Source organism: Coregonus clupeaformis, unplaced genomic scaffold, assembly GCF_020615455.1.
Source record: "Coregonus clupeaformis isolate EN_2021a unplaced genomic scaffold, ASM2061545v1 scaf0024, whole genome shotgun sequence".
NCBI classification, from domain to species: domain Eukaryota; kingdom Metazoa; phylum Chordata; class Actinopteri; order Salmoniformes; family Salmonidae; genus Coregonus; species Coregonus clupeaformis.
The window spans coordinates 771,668-793,241 of NW_025533479.1; the positions used below are offsets into that span (position 1 = coordinate 771,668).

The 21,574-nt window shown below is 46.7% G+C and overlaps 2 protein-coding genes across 2 annotated transcripts; both read left to right on the forward strand.

Annotated features, from left to right (window-relative positions):
* The first annotated feature begins 489 nt into the window (after positions 1-489).
* LOC123483095 (proteoglycan 4-like) lies at positions 490-3,315 on the forward strand. Its single transcript, XM_045212568.1, has 8 exons — positions 490-587; positions 1,357-1,383; positions 1,497-1,559; positions 1,894-1,974; positions 2,266-2,346; positions 2,491-2,553; positions 2,686-3,211; positions 3,295-3,315. Exons 1-8 carry the CDS (start codon positions 490-492, stop codon positions 3,313-3,315), a joined length of 960 nt encoding a protein of 319 aa, XP_045068503.1.
* Positions 3,286-21,505, forward strand: LOC121531258 (zinc finger protein 185). Its single transcript, XM_045212564.1, has 12 exons — positions 3,286-3,682; positions 5,459-5,536; positions 11,909-11,968; positions 12,622-12,693; positions 12,828-12,881; positions 13,014-13,085; positions 13,839-13,913; positions 14,713-14,736; positions 17,880-17,954; positions 18,119-18,247; positions 20,517-20,622; positions 20,862-21,505. The coding sequence occupies exons 1-12, from the start codon at positions 3,477-3,479 to the stop codon at positions 20,958-20,960; spliced, it is 1,050 nt and encodes a 349-aa protein (XP_045068499.1). The 5' UTR covers positions 3,286-3,476; the 3' UTR covers positions 20,961-21,505.
* Positions 21,506-21,574: the final 69 nt, after the last annotated feature.

Here is a 21,574-nt window from a genome sequence, read left to right on the forward strand (position 1 = left end):
AACCATGGTGAGACAGACAGACAGACACAGACAGGAGAAACCATGGTGAGACAGACAGACAGACAGACAGAAAGACAGACAGGAGAAACCATGGTCAGACAGACAGACAGACAGCCAGACAGACAGCCAGACAGACAGACAGACAGGAAAAACCATGGTCAGACAGACAGACAGACAGGAGAAACCATGGTGAGACAGACAGACACAGACAGGAGAAACCATGGTGAGACAGACAGACAGACAGGAGAAACCATGGTCAGACAGACAGACAGACAGACAGACAGACAGACAGACAGACAGGAGAAACCATGGTCAGACAGACAGACAGGAGAAACCATGGTCAGACAGACAGACAGACAGACAAACTAAGTCTTTAGGATGAAGTTAGACTCATATCAGTGTTGACTTACTGCCAGATCTCTCTCTGTGTGGTAGCAATTAACCTGTGGAATGAGGTTAGTATGGATGATCAACCCCCCCCCCCGAAGGATGGAGAAGAGAGGAATCAATGGAGCCCCTATAGACACCAGCCCAATGTCCTCTCCCACATCCAAGACCCCTCCCTCCCCCAGACCTGCAGAAGAAAGGTAAAAACTGACAACCCACCTCAACACTACATACTGACACCCACCTCATCACTACACACTGACACCCACCTCAACACTACATACTGACACCCCACCTCAACACTACACACTGACACCCACCTCAACACTACACACGACAACCCCACCCCAAACTACACACTGACACCCACACTCAACACTACACACTGACACCCACCTCAACACTACACACTGACACCCACCTCAACACTACATACTGACACCCCACCTCAACACTACACACTGACACCCACCTCAACACTACACACTGACACCCCACCTCAACACTACACACTGACACCCACCTCAACACTACATACTGACACTCCACCTCAACACTACATACTGACACCCCACCTCAACACTACACACTGACACCCACCTCAACACTACACACTGACACCCACCTCATCACTACACACTGACACCCACCTCAACACTACATACTGACACCCACCTCAACACTACATACTGACACCCACCTCAACACTACATACTGACACCCACCTCAACACTACACACTGACACCCACCTCAACACTACATACTGACACCCACCTCAACAGTACATACTGACACCCACCTCAACACTACACACTGACACCCACCTCAACACTACACACTGACACTCACCTCAACACTAGACACTGACACCCACCTCAACACTACACGCTGACACCCACCTCAAAACACAAACAACAAAACGTGCTCTTCATCATAAACGGACCTTTGGTTCTCTTTCCTAAATCTAGAGCACCATCTCCAGGATACCTTATCAGGTATAACAGACCTCCACCATTGCATCACTTGATCAACAGCATATTCAATATATTAAATTCATTAATTGTGAATAATATAAAAGGTGAATGAATAACATTTTCTATTCTGTCAGAGGGGTTTTCACCAAGACAGACACCAAGCCTGCTGCCACCTCATCTACATCCAATAGCTTCAGGTAAATAAAGTAATGTCAGAGATTCACTGGCAGCAGTGATATCAGAGCTCTACTGGCAGCAGTGATGTCAGAGCTCTACTGGCAGCAGTGATGTCAGAGCTCTACTGGCAGCAGTGATGTCAGAGCTCTACTGGCAGCAGTGATGTCAGAGCTCTACTGGCAGCAGTGATGTCAGAGATCTACTAAACTCAGTAAACGTGCTCGAGTGTGTGACACTGTGTGTGCTAAAGGATTGTCAGAGATAACTGTAGTGACTTAAGGGGATGTGTTTGATAAGTGTGTTTGTGTGTGTGTTTGTGTGTATGTGTATGTGTGTGTGTGTCATTCCCTCCAGAGTTCCTCACACAGTGCGTCCCACCACAAACCTCTCAGTTCAAACTGAGGACCAGCTTTCCCCAGAGGAGAAGGAGAAACGGTGAGAGACACACAAAATGCATCCCAAATGGCACCCTTTTCCCTTTATAGAGCTCTACTTTTAACAGAGTGCCATTTCAGATGCAGCCTACGAAACTCTTATTTTACCTCCGAAAATAGACGTAAAGGAAAAACAAGTCTCATCTCTTTCTTTCCCTCTCTCTCTCTCTCTCTCTCTCTCTCTCTCTCTCTCTCTCTCTCTCTCCTCTCTGTCTCTCTCTCTCTCTCTCTCTGTCTCTCCCTCTTTCTCTCTCCGTCTTTCTCCGTCTCGCTCTCTCCATCTGTCCATCAGAGAGGAAGCAGCCATGGACGTGCTCAGGAGCTCCTCAGTCCAACAACGCTCCTACGTCCTCTCAGCTGCCAAGAAATACGAGTATGTGACTGGTTATATAGCTCTCTCTCCTTTTCTCTCCCTCTCCCTCCCTCTCTCTAGCTCTTCTCTTTGTCTGTCTCTCTCTCCTCCTCTTTCCATCTCTCTATTCCCCTGTTTGTGTCTTATCTCCTGTTCACCTGACAGTTCTGCAGATAAACCACCAGAAACCTCCCCGACCCCAGATGTTCCATCTTTTGTGGCTAAAAGGTAACTGATGCCTCTCAATGGACTGTCCTGTCCTGTTTTGTCCCTCATGGAAAATGACGATGTTGTCTGAAATGAAAGGCTTGACTGGAGATGTTTTGTTTTTCTGACATGTTGTTTCTTGTGTGTCTAAAGGGTGGTGATCACAGACAATGATGACTCTGTCTTCACTGAGACTCCCTCTGTCCCCAAAGAAACAGCTGCACCATCTGTGAAAGGCGTCTCCCCTGTATCTGGGAAAGACGTCCCTCCTGTATGTGTGAAAGACATCTCTCCTGTATCTGTGAAAGCTGTCTCTCCTGTATGTGTGAAAGACGTCCCTCCTGTATCTGGGAAAGCTGTCTCTCCTGTATGTGTGAAAGACACCCCTCCTGTATGCGTGAAAGATGTCTCTCCTGTATCTGTGAAAGCTGTCTCTCCTGTATCTGTGAAAGAGGTCTCTCCTGTATGTGTGAAAGACGTCTCTCCTGTATCTGTGAAAGCTGTCTCTCCTGTATCTGTGAAAGACGTCTCTCCTGTATCTGTGAAAGCTGTCTCTCCTGTATCTGTGAAAGACGTCTCTCCTGTATCTGTGAAAGACGTCCCTCCTGTATCTGTGAAAGCCGTCTCTCCTGTATGTGTGAAAGACGTCTCTCCTGTATGTGTGAAAGCTGTCTCTCCTGTATCTGTGAAAGACGTCTCTCCTGTATCTGTGAAAGCTGTCTCTCCTGTATCTGTGAAAGACGCCTCCTGTATCTGTGAAAGACGTCCCTCCTGTATCTGTGAAAGCCGTCTCTCCTGTATGTGTGAAAGACGTCCCTCCTGTATGTGTGAAAGCTGTCTCTCCTGTATCTGTGAAAGACGTCCCTACTGTATGTGTGAAAGACGTCCTCCTTCCAGCCCCCGTCATAGTTGACACCCCAGCAGTGAAGCCAGGGTGTACCAAAATGGCTACTCCACTTCCTGAGTTGACAGTTGAGGTGATGAAAAAGTTGTCCCCAGAGAGTGGTGTCCCGTTGAAAGACGTCCCCCCAGTGTACCCTGTATTAGTGTCCCCTGTCCCATATAACTCAGTGAAGACGGATCCTGCCCCAGTGGACACTCTGACAGCCCTGTCGGACACACTTATCTCCTTCGACACAGGTTCATCCAGGTACGGTATTGATTCATTAATATATCTATTCATTTGAATAAGTACAGACTACAATGATCAGATATGTTGCACCACAGTGTGTGTAGTGTTAATGGGTAGGCTATATACAGCTCTGGGTGAGACTATTAAAGTTTGTCCACCCCAGAGAAAATCCAGGAGTCAGTTGTACAGTTTGATTCCTAGATGGTTAGATTCCAGGCTGTATCACAACCGGCCGTGATTGGGAGTCCCATAGGGCGGCGCACAATTGGCCCAGCGTCGTCCGGGTTTGGCCGGTGTAGGCCGTCATTGTAAATAAGAATTTGTTCTTAACTGACTTGTCTAGTTAAATAAAGGTAAAATAAAATAAATATATAAATACAATTCTAAAATGGATTAAATAAAAATAATTCCTCATCAATCTACACACAATACCCCATATTGACAAAGACAAAACAGGTTTTTAGACATTTCTGCAAATGTATGAAAAATGTAAAACAGAAATACATAAGTATTCAGACCCTTTGCTATGAGACTCGAACTTGAGCTCAGGTGCATCCTTGAGATGTTTCTACAACTTGATTGGAGTCCACCTGTGGTAAATTCAATTGATTTGGAAAGGCACACACCTGTCTATTTAAGGTCCCACAGTTGACAGAGTCAAAACCAAGCCATGAGATCGAAGGAATTGTCCGTAGAGGTCCGAGACAGGATTGTGTCGAGGCACAGATCTGGGGAAGGGTACCAAAAAATGGCTGCAGGTTGAAGGTCCCCAATAACACAGAGGCCTCCATCATTCTTAAATGGAAGACGTTTGGAACCGTCAAGTCTCTTCCTAGAGCTGGCCTCCCGGCCAAACTGAGCAATCGGGGGAGAAGTGCCTTGGTCAGGGAGGTGACCATGAACCTGATGGTCACTCTGACAGAGCTCCGGAATTCCTCTGTGGAGATGGGAGAACCTTGCAGAAGGACAACCATATCTGCAGCACTCCACCAATCAGGCCTTTATGGTAGAGTGGCCAGACGGAAGCCACATGACAGCCGCTTGGAGTTTGCCAAAAGGCACCTAAAGGACTCTCAGACCATGATAAATAAGATTCTCTGGTCTGATGAAACCAAGATTGAACTCTTTGGCCTGAATGCCAAGCATCACGTCTGGAGGAAACCTGGCACCATCCCTACGGTGAAGCATGGTGGTGGCAGCATCATGCTGTGGGGATGTTTTTCAGCGACAGGGACTGGGAGACTAGTCAGGATTGAGGGAAAGATGAACCAAGCAAAGTATAGAGAGATCCTTGATGAAAACCTGCTCCAGAGTGCTCAGGATCTCAGACTGGGGCAAAGGTTCACCTTCCAACAGGACAATGACCCTAAGCACACAGCCACGACAACGCAGGAGGGGCTTCGGGACAAATCTCTGAATGTCCTTGAGTGGCCCAGCCAGAGCCCGGACTTGAACCCGATCGAACATCTCTGGAGAGACCTGAAAATAGCTGTGCAGCGACGCTCCCCATCTAATCTGACAGAGCTTGAGAGGATCTGCAGAGAAGAATGGGAGAAACTCCCCAAATACAGGTGTGCCAAGCTTGTAGCGTCATACCCAAGAAGACTCGTTGTCCTGTTGGAAGGTGAACTTTCGCCCCAATCTGGCGTCATTTTGTGTATCAGTTCATAAACCATGTGCCATGGAATCGGTACATCAAAAATCTCTTCCCAACTATTTTGGTGGCAATATAAGCCTTTTAATGCTATTTTCCCCTCTCCTCCCCTCCCCTCCCCTCCCCTCCTTTATGTGTAGTCTAGAAGAAGAGTTGGTAGAGCCCATCCCTCCCAGCCCAGGATTTTGGAGTCAAGAGCTTCTCAGTGGATCAGACAGGTAGGAAAAGAGGAGACCCCTTATATCAGACACTCATTCATTCCTCCATACATCACAGCGCATGTGTGTATCTCAATTTCAATTATTTGTGGGTCCTGTGTTGTCTGTCCCATTGTGGTGTTGAGGTTGAGGTCCGGGTCTGAGGTGGGCTGTTCTGCTGGCTTCTCTGGGGAAGTGTCCTGCTCTCTGTCAAACCTCTCGCTTTCTCACCTCCTCCTTCAGTGCCATGTCTGCCTCTTTAAGTTCTCTCAGCTCAGTCCGTAGAGCAGCCAGTTCTCTCAGCTCAGTCCGTAGAGCAGCCAGTTCTCTCAGCTCAGTCCCCTCTCCCCCTAGTCTCTAACCTTTACCCTCTCCCCCTAGCCTCTAACCTTTACCCTCTCCCCCTCGCCTCTAACCTTTACCTCTCCCCCTAGTCTCTAACCTTACCCTCTCCCCTAGCCTCTAACCTTTACCCTCTCCCCCTAGCCTCTAACCTTTACCCTCTCCCCCTAGCCTCTAACCTTTACCCTCTCCCCCTAGCCTCTAACCTTTACCCTCTCCCCCTAGCCTCTAACCTTTACCCTCTCCCCCTAGCCTCTAACCTTTACCCTCTCCCCCTAGCCTCTAACCTTTACCCTCTCCCCTAGCCTCTAACCTTTACCCTCTCCCCCTAGACTCTAACCCTACCCTCTCCCCCTAGCCTCTAACCTTTACCCTCTCCCTAGTCTCGCTAACCTTAACCCTCTCCCTCTCCCCTAGCCTCTAACCTTTACCCTCTCCCCCTAGACTCTAACCTTTACCCTCTCCCCCTAGCCTCTAACTCTTTACCCTCTCCCCTAGCCTCCCCAACTTTACCTCTCCCCAGACTCTAACCTTACCCCCTAGCCTCTAACCTTTACCCTCTCCCCTAGTCTCTAACCTTTACCCTCTCCCCCTAGCCTCTAACCTTACCCTCTCCCCCAGCCTCTAACCTTTACCCTCTCCCCCTAGTCTCTAACCTTTACCCTCTCCCCCTAGCCTCTAACCTTACCCTCTCCCCCTAGCCTCTAACCTTTACCCTCTCCCCTCAGCCTCTAACTCACCCCCCTAGCCTCTAACCTTTACCCTCCCCCTAGCCTCTAACCTTTACCCTCTCCCCTAGCTCTAACCTTACCCCCCAGCCTCTAACCTTTACCCTCTCCCCCTAGTCTCTAACCTTTACCCTCTCCCCCTAGTCTCTAACCTTTACCCTCTCCCCCTAGCCTCTAACCTTACTTCCCCAGCCTCAACCTTACCCTCTCCCCCTAGCCTCTAACCTTTACCCTCTCCCCCTAGTCTCTAACCTTTACCCTCTCCCCCTAGCCTCTAACCTTTACCCTCTCCCCCTAGCCTCTAACCTTTACCCTCTCCCCCTAGACCTTTAACCTCCCCTCTCCCCCTAGCTCTAACCTTTACCCCCCCCCTAGCCTCTAACCTTACCCTCTCCCCCTAGTCTCTAACCTTTACCCTCTCCCCCTAGCCTCTAACCTTTACCCCCCTCTCCCCCTAGCCTCTAACCTTTACCCTCTCCCCCTAGTCTCTAACCTTTACCCTCTCCCCTAGTCTCTAACCTTTACCCTCTCCCCAGTCCTAACCTTACCCTCTCCCCTAGCCTCTAACCTTTACCCTCTCCCCTAGCCTCCTAACCTTTACCCTCTCCCCCTAGCCTCTAACCTTTACCCTCTCCCCTAGCCTCTAAACCTTACCCTCTCCCCCACTCTAACCTTTACCCTCTCCCCCTCTCCCCCTAGCCTCTAACCTTTACCCTCTCCCCCTAGCCTCTAACCTTTACCCTCTCCCCCTAGTCTCTAACCTTTACCCTCTCCCCCTAGTCTCTAACCTTTACCCTCTCCCCCTAGCCTCTAACCTTTACTCTCTCCCCCTAGCCTCTAACCCTTACCCTCTCAGCCTCTAACCTTTACCCTCTCCCCCTAGCCTCCTAACCTTTACCCTCTCCCCCTAGCCTCTAACCTTTACCCTCTCCTAGCCTCTAACTCTTACCCTCCTCCCCTAGCCTCTAACCTTTACCCTCTCCCCCTAGCCTCTAACCTTTACCCTCTCCCCCTAGCCTCTAACCCTTACCCTCTCCCCCTAGCCTCTAACTTTACCCTCTCCCCAGCCCTAACCTACTCTCTCCCTCTCCCCCTAGCCTCTAACCTTTACCCTCTCCCCCTAGTCTCTAACCTTTACCCTCTCCCCCTAGCCTCTAACCTTTACCCTCTCCCCCTAGCCTCTAACCTTTACCCTCTCCCCCTAGCCTCTAACCTTTACCCTCTCCCCTAGTCTAACTCTCTCCCCCTAGCTCTAACCTTACCTCCCTCCCCTAGCCTCTAACCTTACCCTCTCCCCTAGCCTCTAACCTTTACCCTCTCCCCTAGCCTCTAACCTTTACCCCCCTCTCCCCCCCTAGCCTCTAACCTTTACCCTCTCCCTAGCCTCTAACCTTACCTCTCCCCAGTCTCTAACCTTAACCTCTCCCTCTCCCCTAGCCTCTAACCTTCACCCTCTCCCCCTAGCCTCTAACCTTTACCCTCTCCCCCTAGTCTCTAACCTTTACCCCTCTCCCCCTAGCCTCTAACCTTTACCCTCTCCCCCCTAGCCTCTAACCTTTACCCTCTCCAGCCCTAACCTTTACCCTCTCCCCCTAGCCTCTCACCCCTCTCCCCTAGCCTCTAACCTTACCCTCTCCCCCTAGCCTCTAACCTTACCCTTCTCCCCCTAGCTCAACCTACCTCTCCCCTAGCCTCTAACCTTCTACCCTCTCCCCCTAGCCTCTAACCTTACCCTCCCCCTAGCTCTAACCTTTACCCTCTCCCCCTAGCCTCTAACCTTACCTCTCCCCCCTAGCCTCCAACCTTTACCCTCTCCCCTAGCTCTAACCTTACCCCTCCCCTAGCCTCCTAACCTTTACCCTCTCCCCTCTCCCCTAGCTCTAACCTTTACTCCCTCTCCCCCTAGCCTCTAACCTTATTCTCCCCCTCTCCCCTAGTCTCTAACCTTTACCCTCTCCCCCTCAGTCTCTAACCTTTCTACCCTCTCCCCCTAGCCTCTAACCTTTACCCTAACCTCTCCCCCTAGCCTCTAACCTTTACCCTCTCCCCCTAGCCTCTAACCTTACCCTCTCCCCCTAGCCTCTAACCTTTACTCTCCCCCCCTAGCCTCTAACTTTACCCTCTCCCCTCTCCCCTAGCCTCTAACCTTACCCTCTCCCCCTAGCCTCTAACCTTTACCCTCTCCCCCTAGCCTCTAACCTTTACCCTCTCCCCCTAGCCTCTAACCTTTACCCTCTCCCCCTAGCCTCTAACCTTTACCCCTCCCCCTAGCCTCTAACCTACCCTCTCCCCCTAGCTCTCTAACCTTACCCTCTCCCCCTAGCCTCTAACCTTTACCCTCTCCCCCTAGCCTCTAACCTTTACCCTCTCCCCCTAGCCTCTAACCTTTACCCTCTCCCCCTAGTCTCTAACCTTTACCCTCTCCTCTCCCCCTAGCCTCTAACCTTTACCCTCTCCCCTAGTCTCTAACCTTTACCCTCTCCCCTAGCCTCTAACCTTTACCCTCCCCCTAGCCTCTAACCTTTACCCTCTCCCCCTAGTCTCTAACCTTTACCCTCTCCCCCTAGCCTCTAACCTTACCCTCTCCCCCTAGTCTCTAACCTTTACCCTCTCCCCTAGCCTCTAACCTTTACCCTCTCCCCTAGTCTCTAACCTTTACCCTCTCCCCCTAGCCTCTAACCTTTACCCTCTCCCCCTAGCCTCTAACCTTTACCCTCTCCCCCTAGCCTCTAACCTTTACCCTCTCCCCCTAGACTCTAACCTTTACCCTCTCCCCCTAGCCTCTAACCTTTACCCTCTCCCCCTCTCCCCCTAGACTCTAACCTTTACCCTCTCCCCCTAGCCTCTTTAACTTTACCCTCTCCCCCTAGCCTCTAACCTTTACCCTCTCCCCCTAGCCTCTAACCTTTACCCTCTCCCACTCTCCCCCTAGCCTCTAACCTTTACCCTCTCCCCCTAGTCTCTAACCTTTACCCTCTCCCCCTAGCCTCTAACCTTTACCCTCTCCCCCTCTCCCCCTAGCCTCTAACCTTTACCCTCTCCCCCTAGCCTCTAACCTTTACCCTCTCCCCCTCTCCCCCTAGCCTCTAACCTTTACCCTCTCCCCCTCTCCCCCTAGCCTCTAACCTTTACCCTCTCCCCCTAGCCTCTAACCTTTACCCTCTCCCCCTAGCCTCTAACCTTTACCCTCTCCCCCTAGCCTCTAACCTTTACCCTCTCCCCCTAGCCTCTAACCTTTACCTCTCCCCCTCTCCCCCTAGCCTCTAACCTTTACCCTCTCCCCCTAGTCTCTAATCTTTAACTTCTACCCCTAGCCTCTACCCTCTCCCTCTATCCTCTAACCTCTCACCTGATCTTAAACTACTAGGATATGTAGTATGACACACACATAGGGTCTGACATCACAACAATTGTCTTTCCTAATGCCACTGGCTTTCCGGACACCAGTTTTGGTTGAATTGCAGTCTGCCTCTCCACTATCTTTCCACATGTTTATCATTCAAAGAGTATAATATTGCACCCTTCTCCTTCCATCACAAGTCAATGAGATCAGAATTAATCATGTCATGTTAGTGATTCAGAGCGAAATCAGTGTGAAATTGTTTTTCAAATCTACTACTACCTGTCACTACTAAATCTACTACTACTACCTGCCACTACTAAATCTACTACTACTACCGGTCACTACTAAATCTACTACTACTACCGGTCACTACTAAATCTACTACTACTACTACTACTACCTGCCGCTACTAAATCTACTACTACTACCGGTCACTACTAAATCTACTACTACTACTACTACCGGCCACTACTAAATCTACTACTACTACTACTACCGGCCACTACTAAATCTACTACTACTACTACTACCGGCCACTACTAAATCTACTACTACTACCTGCCACTACTAAATCTACTACTACTACCGGTCACTACTAAATCCACTACTACTACTACTACCGGCCACTACTAAATCTACTACTACTACCTGCCACTACTAAATCTACTACTACTACCGGCCACTACTAAATCTACTACTACTACCGGTCACTACTAAATCTACTACTACTACCGGTCACTACTAAATCTACTACTACTACTACTACCGGCCACTACTAAATCTACTACTACTACCTGCCACTACTAAATCTACTACTACTACCTGCCACTACTAAATCTACTACTACTACCGGTCACTACTAAATCTACTACTACTACCGGTCACTACTAAATCTACTACTACTACCGGTCACTACTAAATCTACTACTACTACCTGCCACTACTAAATCTACTACTACTACCGGTCACTACTAAATCTACTACTACTACCGGTCACTACTAAATCTACTACTACTACTACTACCGGTCACTACTAAATCTACTACTACTACCGGTCACTACTAAATCTACTACTACTACCGGTCACTACTAAATCTACTACTACTACCTGCCACTACTAAATCTACTACTACTACTACTACCGGTTACTACTAAATCTACTACTACTACTACTACTACCGGTCACTACTAAATCTACTACTACTACTACTACTACTACCGGTCACTACTAAATCTACTACTACTACTACTACTACCGGTCACTACTAAATATACTACTACTACTACTACTACCGGTCACTACTAAATCTACTACTACTACTACTACTACCGGTCACTACTAAATATACTACTACTACTACTACTACCGGTCACTACTAAATCTACTACTACTACTACTACTACCGGTCACTACTAAATCTACTACTACTACTACTACTACCGGTCACTACTAAATATACTAATACTACTACTACTACCGGTCACTACTAAATCTACTACTACTACTACTACTACCGGTCACTACTAAATCTACTACTACTACTACTACCGGTCACTACTAAATCTACTACTACTACTACTACTACCGGTCACTACTAAATATACTACTACTACTACTACAGGTCACTACTAAATATACTACTACTACTACTACCGGTCACTACTAAATCTACTACTACTACTACTACCGGTCACTACTAAATCTACTACTACTACTACTACTACCGGTCACTACTAAATCTACTACTACTACTACTACTACCGGTCACTACTAAATCTACTACTACTACTACTACTACCGGTCACTACTAAATCTACTACTACTACTACCGGTCACTACTAAATCTACTACTACTACTACTACTACTACTACTACTACTACTACTACTAATACTACTACCTGCCACTACTAAATCTACTACTATTGTACTTCAATGTGTTTCATTCTAACAGTACCATATAATTATATTATTTCAACAGATATAGTGTCTCGACCGAGGTAGTGGCCCCTGACAGTCCGACCCCTAGTACTGACTCCAGGTGAGATCTACTGTACCTGTCTACTGAGAGAGACCACCTGTTATATATACTGTACCTGGGGCCTCCCGAGTGGCGCAGCGGTCTAAGGCACTGCATCGCAGTGCTTGAGGCGTCACTACAGACCCGGGTTCGATCCGGGCTGTGTGGCGACCGGGAGACCTATGAGGCGGCGCACAATTGGCCCAGCGTCGTCTGGGTTAGGGGAGGGTTTGGCCGGCCGGGATGTCCTTGTCCCATCGCGCTCTAGCGACTACTTGTGGCGGGCCGGGCGCATGCACGCTGACACGGTCACCAGTTGTACAGTGTTTCCTCCTGGCTTCCGGGTTAAGCGAGCTGTGTGTCAAGAAGCAGTGCGGCTTGGCAGAGTCGTGTTTCGGGGGACGCATGGCTCTCGACTTTCGCCTCTCCCGAGTCCGTACCGGAGTTGCAGCGATGGGACAAGACTGTAACTACCAATTGGACATCATGAAATTGGGGAGAAAAAGGGCTAAAAAGTACAAAAATAAATAAATAGATAAAATAGATATACTGTACCGGTCTACTGAGAGACGTGCTTGTATCACTTTCATTGACGTTTTTACACTTGGATCCACATTGCTCATGACGAGTCAGAGCTTTAAATTATCTGTTTTAATCTGTTTTCTGTTTTAAAGTGTGAATGAAAATATGTTGGAGGCCCTTGCAGACGACGTTATCCCCATCGACAGGACCACAAACACAACAAGGTATTTGAATGTTTCACTGTGTGCATCCTATACTAGTGTATATTTGTAAACCCCAATGTTAGAATTGAGCTCTGTCTCCAGACTAACTGTGGTGTTCTCTCTCTTTCTCTCTCTCTCTCTCTCTCTCTCTACAGACTGACATGGAAGAGGTCCTGGGACGTCAACCCCATCACTACCACAGACAAGAGGTGAATGAACCTCCTCACAGATCGTCACTTATATAGATCCACACTGCCACCTCCCAAGCCCACATCAAACCACCCATCCATCCATGACCCCAGGGGGTTGTACTAAAAGCCTTTTATGTTCTCTCATGTCAGTGAGGATGAGGAGGATGAGGAGCAGGAGGAGCAGGAGGATCCACAGGTATCCCTGGTCACGGTTCAGAAACAGTAAGCCATCTCTATATTAAAGGCTTTGGAAACCCCCCACCACTGAATCACTCCTCACACACACACCCTCAGCCTCTTTCTATAACCTCCATCAGTAACACCCTCAGCCTCTTTCTATAACCTCCATCAGTAACACCCTCAGCCTCTTTCTATAACCTCCATCAGTAACACCCTCAGCCTCTTTCTATAACCTCCATCAGTAACACCCTCAGCCTCTTTCTATAACCTCCATCAGTAACACCCTCAGCCTCTTTCTATAACCTCCATCAGTAACACCCTCAGCCTCTTTCTATAACCTCCATCAGTAACACCCTCAGCCTCTTTCTATATCCTCCATCAGTAACACCCTCAGCCTCTTTCTATAACCTCCATCAGTAACACCCTCAGCCTCTTTCTATAACCTCCATCAGTAACACCCTCAGCCTCTTTCTATAACCTCCATCAGTAACACCCTCAGCCTCTTTCTATAACCTCCATCAGTAACACCCTCAGCCTCTTTCTATAACCTCCATCAGTAACACCCTCAGCCTCTTTCTATAACCTCCATCAGTAACACCCTCAGCCACAGACTGAACTGGTGCTGCTGTATATAGGACATAGTTCAGATATATACCCGTTACCACTTTCCCTTACATCTCTAGTAAACGGATCTCTTTACATCCATCACTATGTACATGATGTTACTGTATCTTGCTATGGGAGTGGTATGAATGATGTCTTAATGGTTTGTGTTTGTTTGTGTGTGTGTTGTAGGTCATCTGAGAGTGAGTCACCATGGGATAGATGGAGTGCACCTACTGTCTATAAAGAGAAGGAGACTGAGAAGAGGTATGACCTTTATCATTTTACAATCCCTATAGGACTTACTAGTCTTTATTTTACAACACAATGCCTTTAATCATTTACTAACATTATCAGCATAATGTTAGAAGCATGTCAGAGAGAGAGAGAGAGAGAGAGATTTTAAATGTCTTTATTATTTTGGAACTTTTGTGAGTGTAATATTTACTGTTCATTTTTTATTGTTTATTTCACTTTTGTTTATTTTCTACTTCACTTGCTTTGGCAATGTTAACATACGTTTCCTATGCCAATAAAGAGGTGATAGAGAAAGAAAGAGTGAGGTAATGGTTAACTGCAGTATGACTAGAAGGGGAGGAGAGGTCGGTCAGTTAAGGTAGGGTAACACTACAGGAAAGAAGTGTCAGAACACACCTTTATTAGCCAGTAAAGCAGCCAGAGACACATCATCCCTGTCATTCATCTACATACCTCTGGAAGGGGGAATGACTGGTAGAAGGAGACATACTCTTTATAAGGAGCCATAAAGCTTAGCATCACAGAGAAGTGAAATCAAAAAGTCTAGCTGGTTGTCTATTGGACACACAGCTTAGCATCACCGTTGAGAAGTGACAAGTTAGAAGAAGAAGTGACAAGTTAGAGACTTGGATGAGAACCCACTGGGCACACACTAGTTGAATCAACATTGTTTCCACGTCATTTCAATGAAATTACGTTGAACCAACGTGGAATAGACATTGAATTGACGTCTGTGCTCAGTGTGGCTATTGGAAGCCATTCTCTAGAAGTGGATGTTCTGACTGATATTACTGTCTCTCCATCACAGAGACCCAGAGCCTTCAATGGACCGGTGAGTGTGTCATGTTATCTGTCTTACACAGCAACATCTTAATATCTCTTCATGTTTCCTCTAAATCTTTACAACATTCTCTTTGCTGCTGTGCTAAGGAAGGGGTAAGGGAAACCTAATGCATGTTGTAGTTGGAGATAGGGTAGGGACTCTATGATAGTAAGGAATCTATTGGTAGTAAGATAGGAAACCAAATACATGTGATATTTTGGGGACACTAAAGATGAATCCAGGAGAAACTGTGAGAGTCATAGTACATTACATTTACATTTAAGTCATTTAGCAGACGCTCTTATCCAGAGTGACTTACAAATTGGTGCATTCAACTTAGGATAGCCAGTGGGACAACCACTTTCTTTTTATTTATTTATAAATTTTTTCTTTATGGGGGGTTAGAAGGATTACTGTTATACTATTCCAGGTATTCCTTAAAGAGTTAGGGTTTCAAGTGTCTCCAGAAGGTGGTCAGTGACTCCGCTGTCCTGGCATCGTGGGGAGCTTGTTCCACCATTGGGGTGCCAGAGCAGCGAATAGCTTTGACGGTGCTGAGCGGGAACTGTGCTTCCGTAGATGTAGGGGGGCTAGCAGGCCAGAGGTGGATGAACGTAGTGCCCTCGTTTGGGTGTAAGGTCTGATCAGAGCCTGAAGGTAAGGAGGTGCCGTTCCCCTCACATCTCCGTAGGCAAGCACCATGGTTTTGTAGTAGATGCGAGCTTCAACTGGAAGCCAGTGGAGTGTGTGGAGGAGCGGGGTGACATGAGAGAACTTGGGAAGGTTGAACACCAGACGGGCTGCGGCATTCTGGATGAGTTGTAGGGGTTTAATGGCACAGGCAGGGAGCCCAGCCAACAGCGAGTTGCAGTAATCCAGACGGGAGATGACAAGTGCCTGGATTAGGACCTGTGCCGCTTTCTGTGTAAAGTAGGGTCGTATTCTGCAAATGTTGTAGAGCATGAACCTGCAGGATTGGGTCACCGCTTTGATGTTAGCGGAGATAACACAAGGGTGTTGTGCAGGGTCACACCAAGGTTCCTTGCACTCTGGGAGGAGGACACAATGGAGTTGTCTACCGTGATAGTACATACAGGTTATCCAGGAGACACTGTGAGGTCATAGTACATACATGTTATCCAGGAGAAACTGTGAGGTCATAGTACATACATGTTATCCAGGAGAAACTGTGAGGTCATAGTACATACATGTTATCCAGGAGAAACTGTGAGGTCATAGTACATACATGTTATCCAGGAGAAACTGTGAGGGTCATAGTACATACCGGTTATCCAGGAGAAACTGTGAGGTCATAGTACATACCGGTTATCCAGGAGAAACTGTGAGGTCATAGTACATACCGGTTATCCAGGAGAAACTGTGAGGTCATAGTACATACCGGTTATCCAGGAGACACTGAGGTCATACAGTGAGGGAAAAAAGTATTTGATCCCCTGCTGATTTTGTACGTTTGCCTTCTGACAAAGACATGATCAGTCTATAATTTTAATGGTAGGTTTATTTGAACAGTGAGAGGTAGAATAGCAACAAAAAAATCCAGAAAAACGCATGTCAAAAATTGATTTGCATTTTAATGAGCCTAATAAGTATTTGACCCCTCTGCAAAACATGACTTAGTACTTGGTGGCAAAACCCTTGTTGGCAATCACAGAGGTCAGACGTTTCTTGTAGTTGGCCACCAGGTTTGCACACATCTCAGGAGGGATTTTGTCCCACTCCTCTTTGCAGATCTTCTCCAAGTCATTAAGGTTTCGAGCCTGATGTTTGGCAACTCGAACCTTCAACTCCCTCCACAGATTTTCTATGGGATTAAGGTCTGGAGACTGGCTAGGCCACTCCAGGACCTTAATATGCTTCTTCTTGAGCCACTCCTTTGTTGCCTTGGCCGTGTGTTTTGGGTCATTGTCATGCTGGAATACCCATCCACGACCCATTTTCAATGCCCTGGCTGAGGGAAGGAGGTTCTCACCCAAGATTTGACGGTACATGGCCCCGTCCATCGTCCCTTTGATGCGGTGAAGTTGTCCTGTCCCCTTAGCAGAAAAACACACCCAAAGCATAATGTTTCCACCTCCATGTTTGACGGTGGGGATGGTGTTCTTGGGGCCATAGGCAGCATTCCTCCTCCTCCAAACAGGGCGAGTTGAGTTGATGCCAAACAGCTCGATTTTGGTCTAATCTAACCACAACACTTTCACCCAGTTCTCCTCTGAATCATTCAGGTGTTCATTGGCAAACTTCAGACGGGCCTGTATATGTGCTTTCTTGAGCAGGGGGACCTTGCGGGCGCTGCAGGATTTCAGTCCTTCACGGCGTAGTGTGTTACCAATTGTTTTCTTGGTGACTATGGTCCCAGCTGCCTTGAGATCATTGACAAGATCCTCCCGTGTAGTTCTGGGCTGATTCCTCACCGTTCTCATGATCATTGCAACTCCACGAGGTGAGATCTTGCATCTTGCATGGAGCCCCAGGCCGAGGGAGATTGACAGTTCTTTTGTGTTTCTTCCATTTGCGAATAATCGCACCAACTGTTGTCACCTTCTCACCAAGCTGCTTGGCGATGGTCTTGTAGCCCATTCCAGCCTTGTGTAGGTCTACAATCTTGTCCTTGACATCCTTGGAGAGCTCTTTGGTCTTGGCCATGGTGGAGAGTTTGGAATCTGATTGATTGATTGCTTCTGTGGACAGGTGTCTTTTATACAGGTAACAAGCTTAGATTAGGAGCACTACCTTTAAGAGTGTGCTCCTAATCTCAGCTCGTTACCTGTATAAAAGACACCTGGGAGCCAGAAATCTTTCTGATTGAGAGGGGGTCAAATACTTATTTCCCTCATTAAAATGCAAATAAATTCATAACATTTTTGACATGCGTTTTTCTGGATGTTTTTGTTGTTATTCTGTCTCTCACTGTTCAAATAAACCTACCATTAAAATTATATACTGATCATTTCTTTGTCAGTGGGCAAACGTACAAAATCAGCCGGGGATCAAATACTTTTTTCCCTCACTGTCCCAGTATAGCCTGTCCTGTGTTTTCCTGTCCCATTCTATTTATCTGCTATGTTCTATTTCACCCATAATAACAAATCTACCCTGACACACTGTCTGGTATACAATATTATTTCCTCTAGTTCTAACTCCTACTCCAGCACCTTGGACAGTTCTGCAAACCAGAGACCCAAGTCACCAGACACTGAGTCCAAGAAGTGAGTGAATCATGAGAAGGATGGGGGTATAACTTTAGAAGTACAGTGAGTAATAACAGTTACCATAGTAGTGATGGTTACTATCAATGTGATGGTTACAATAAGTACCTCTCTCTCTCAACCCTTCACCCCCCACCCCCACCCTTCTCTCTCTCCTCTCTCAGGGGTTTTGTATATCTGAAGGAGTATGTGAACGCTACAGACCTAACCAAACACAACACTAGAGACGATCCTGACTATGTAACGTCTAGTTCTAGCAGCCATTTCTACAGCAGCCCCTCCTCTTCCACCAGGTAACAATACTTTTGTCCACTCCTCCATTTGAAAACAACTCCTAGGCCCTTGTTGTTCAAATCTGAAGGAACCCAGATAGGTGTAATCAACACGGCAGAAGGAAGCTACAAGGCTAGATGGGTGGAGTGGGGTCATCTCCATATTCAAATCAAACTTTATTGCTTACACCTATCCGGTTCCTTCAGATTGGCAAAGAAGTGGTCCTCAAATTAAAAAAAATTGGTCATTTAGCAGACGCTCTTATCCAGAGCGACTTACAGGAGCAATTAGGGTTAAGTGCCTTGCTCAAGGGCACATCGACAGATTTTTCACCTAGTCGGCTCGGGGATTAGAACCAGCGACCTTTCGGTTACTGGTACCACGCTCTTAACCACTAAGCTACCTGCCGCCCAGGTTATTATAGTAAATGAAAACTGAAACTAAAATAAAACAAAAATTGGAAAAACGATTTAGTAAACTGACATAAAAATGAAAACTATTATCTTTGACTGAAAAAATAAACGTTAGAGTTTTTTTTCATGTAAACTTTGGCCAAAAATCTAATGGGGTTTTCAAGCTTTTTTTCTTCCTAATGTGGTTTTCGAGCTTCTGAATCTGGCAGGTAAATGCCGATGTTTCAAATAGACATAGCTTGTGCATCACTGTCATTAGCGATCACTAGCTAACAGGGAAGAAATCCGAGGGTGAGCACAGAGCGTGACTGGGCCAAGCTAGAACAGCTTGTCAAATTGTTGGAGCCGTTCGCAATCCACACCGACCAACTTCAAACTGACAGCCAGTCGCTGTCTGATGTGTTGCTGTGCCTTCTCAACCTTGAGGTACACTTGCAGTCACTACTGTTGCAAAACAGTTGGCACAGGTCCTCCTGACGTCACTGTGTGAGCGCTTTGCATGCATACTGAATCACTGTCACTGTCCAGCCGGAGGGTTACCTGGCAGGGCATTAAGTGCCCCGTGTGAGCTGTGGAAATACCTGGAAGAGGTAAAGGGGGGTATGTTTACAGAGTCACCTCTCCAGTTCTGGCAGGATGGCTGTTTATCCAAAGCTGTGTCCTGTAGGACTGGATCTGGTGTCTGCCCCTGCATCCCAAGAGTTCTAAACCAGAAAATCTCACACTGGCTGGCTGGCTGACTGGCTGGCTGGCTGGCTGGCTGGCTGGCTGGCTGGCTGGCTGGCTGGCAGGCTATGAACTGATAGATTTGTGAAGAAGTGTTTTTGCTGCTTTTGTTTCAGCTGTTTCTAGTAACCCTATTTGAAGGGGTTTAGTCAGTGAGACATGGGGTTAGTCAGTGAGACATGGGGTTAGTCAGAGAGACATGGGGTTAGTCAGTGAGACATGGGGTTAGTCAGTGAGACATGGGGTTAGTCAGTGAGACATGTTTAATATTACATAAACATAACATGTAAAATGAGCCATGACTTCATCTGTTGTTTTTTTCCTCTCTCTGTCTGTCAGATAACGGTAAAGGTACTCGATCTGCTACTAAAGTTAAAAAAGCATTGGTTTGGTGTAAACATGGGCAAGAGAGTTTCCTTCCACCATATTTCTTGCACCAGTCTAGGCACTTATCCTTTAAATCCAAGTCACATTAGGATTGATTTATAATTTAAACCTAACCAAACCTATTTCCAGGCCACGGAGTTGTATGGAGTCTAGTGGCCAAAAGCCTGTGTTTGCATGGGTAGCGACATTGAGGACTTTCACCATTTTGATTTAGTCAACTGAGCGGGACTCCCAACTTCATCCCGATGACCCGGTTGGCATGACATGATGACCCGGTTGGAGTCGTGACAGCCGGGTCATCAGGAGGGATCAGCCAATTCATTTTACTAGTGAAGAAGTAAATGTACTACTTCAAAATGGAGATGGCCTCAATGGCGCTGCTCATGTTGTCACAGATACAGATACAGAGATGTTATGTCTATCACCTTATGTATAAACTATAGGCCTACAACAGAAATGGCTCCTAGCCTCTCACCAATAGGCTACTTTCTAAAACTGAAACTAAATAATATACAACCGAAACAGAAATGCTTTTATTAAACTGAAAGTAAATAAAAAAGTGTAAATAAAGTCTGAAAACCAACTGAAATTAAACTTCAAATAAAACTCTAAAAACGAATAACTAATATTAAATCACAAAACTATAATAACCCTGGAAACGCGTACCATTTTGTCTTGCCTTGGCTGGAAACTTGTAGATACAGGCTTTGACCGAATAGAGCTATGTCCCATGCTGAACACCCCCTCCCCCCCCATCTACTAGGTCTACCATGACGTCTGCCTGTACGTATTGTGGAGAGCAGGTGGGCAACGATGCCAAGATCACCATCGAGCACCTAAACATCTCCTGCCACCCGGCCTGCTTCAAGGTAACTAAACCTGGTTATTAACATGTTATATGTTAAACTCTGGTTACAATCATGTTTATAGGTTATACACTTTGACCCTGTATCAACTGTAGTGGCTGCGGTAGTTGTAAAAGTGGTTGTTTCAGTGGTGTAGCAGCCGTGTTGCTAGCAGGTAAAATTATTGCAGACTAGAACTAAGCCGAAGCGTTCATATAGTCTTGGCTGTGTTACATTAACAATATACTATGTTGTTGTTGCAGTGTGGTGTTTGCAGTAAGCCAATGGGAGACTTTCTGTTCAACATGTTCCTGCACAAAGGGACCGTCCACTGTGAGAGCTGCTACTCCAACGTCTTCTAGGATGCTTCCTTTCCTTGTCTCTTTTCCTTCACGGCCACAGAGGTGACAAGACTGGATGGCTGATATAACTGCTCTCTCCCATCAAGGCCTGTCGTCTGCTAACAGACAGGGACACTGCACCTTTAGTTTGACATGAATTTCCATGGGTCAGATTTTGTTTTCATACCTTTGTATGGATCCTACTGAATTGAATGAGGTTAACACTGGAATACTATGGCAGTTATTCTATGGTTTAGGGTTGGTAAAGATAATAATATGATCATATTACTGATATAGTTGAATCTTCCGTCCGTTTGCATGTCCACCTTTTTTTTGCCTTTAATTCTCCTTAAAGGCCCATTGCAGTCAATAACATGATTTTCCTGTGTTTTATATATATTTCCACACTATGAGGTTGGAATAATACTGTGAAATTGTGAAAAGTATGATAATTCCCTTTTAGTAGTGTAAGAGCTCTTTGAATAGACTTCCTGAAATGTCAGCCTGTTTTGGTGGAAGGGAGTTCTGGCCTTCCATGGTGACATCACCAGGCGGTATACGTTAATAGACCAATAACAAATAAGAGTTTCAAACCTCTCTGCGAATAACAGCTAGTTTTCATGTTACATATCCCT